Raw genomic sequence first — 1365 nt, 5'->3', positions numbered from 1 at the left:
CTAGTTGGCAGTGTTGTACATATATTGTACATGAATTTTCAGCTAGTAAATGTCAACTTGAACTTGTGCTTTAAAATTAGCTTCTGCTAATTTTCTATGGCATAAATGTTTTTGAAGTTGCGGATCTAAATATTTTCATAAGTGCTTTAGAAATTGCGGTTTTGGATTAGTGCTGCCCACCACTGCTAACAGTGTTAACACACCTGTAAGCTCCAGACAGGCAAAGTGTCAAAACTCCTGAGTTCCTAAAGATGAAATCATTTCTGTTTGGCTGAAAACCCAATAAAACCTAACAAACTGCTTCCTGCCACCTCAGGTTTTTTATTATTATTATTATTTTTACTTGTTGCASCACACATCTGCTGATATTACTGCCTTTGGCCTGGATTATTGCAATAATTCTAGTTAATCCAATATGAATACAGCAGATCTTTTGTTTCCAAATAAGTCTTGGAGTGTTTAATCCTCAGAGTTGTTGCTCATGTTGTAGTCTGAGTGTAAGAACCTGTGAGTAGGAGAACTCCAGGCCTGTGATGGAGAACATGACTTCTCCTGCAGTGATGAGGGCGTACTGAGGGATCTGCCAGGCGATGTGCACGTTGTTGGCGGTCACGTCCACCATCCTTTTAGCCGCAATTTTCCCTGATTCCTGACGAGGCACACGCACAAGCTTTGTCAAGTCATGGAGCACGTTCTTTTTGTAAAACATTTCAAAGGAAAAGGAAACATCCTGACATTTATGAGTATAAAAGTGTAAGAAGCTCCAAAGTCCAGCAGGCCCAGGTAGAGATGTCCACAGTCCGCTGACTGAGTGTTGCACTTCACTGAGTGTCTGCAGACGATAGAGCAGGAATTAAAGGACAAGTTTACAAAGCAATTTTTCTGAGCACTCTTAAAAGAAAAAATATTTTTAATAAATTCAAAATAATTTCAACATTTGGTTCTGTCTTAAAGCAGAAAACCATCCAAACATCTGCTTCTGAACGTTTCTCCTCCAKTTTAAACCCAAATGTTTCTCAGGTGTACTCACTCTCCTCGTTTCACGCTCTGGTTAGAAGACACGCCGTAATCAGGGGGGGCAGAAAACACCACTCCTCCTATAGTTAGGTTCATGGCTTCTGGCTGTGTGTTCAGGAACCTGGTAGGATTTAAACCAGCAACAGGCTGGATTATTAACCTGTAGCTTTGAGATTAAAGATTAATAATTTTCCTAATAGGTTTTTCATATTTAAAGGGTCAATATCATGTAAAATCAACTTTTTTGAGTTTTATATCACGTTACAATGTTATACTCTCATAAAAACATGTCCAAAGCCTTGCTCTGACTCATTCATCATGTTTGAGAAATCCTGCAGTGTTTTTATG

General features: G+C 39.0%; 1 protein-coding gene across 1 annotated transcript in view; it reads right to left on the bottom strand.

The window, feature by feature from the left end:
* Positions 1 to 1365, bottom strand: part of slc15a2 (solute carrier family 15 member 2) — a gene marked incomplete at its 5' end in the record, with an annotated part of 51064 nt that overhangs the window by 9790 nt on the left and 39909 nt on the right. The window contains 3 exon segments of the mRNA XM_014028502.1: positions 506 to 649; positions 736 to 832; positions 1031 to 1138. Of these exon segments, the coding sequence (XP_013883956.1) occupies positions 506 to 649; positions 736 to 832; positions 1031 to 1138 (349 nt within the window).

The sequence above is a fragment of the Austrofundulus limnaeus genome, unplaced genomic scaffold, assembly GCF_001266775.1.
Source record: "Austrofundulus limnaeus strain Quisiro unplaced genomic scaffold, Austrofundulus_limnaeus-1.0 Scaffold772, whole genome shotgun sequence".
NCBI lineage: Eukaryota > Metazoa > Chordata > Actinopteri > Cyprinodontiformes > Rivulidae > Austrofundulus > Austrofundulus limnaeus.
This window is presented reverse-complemented; position numbering and strand designations above follow the sequence as displayed.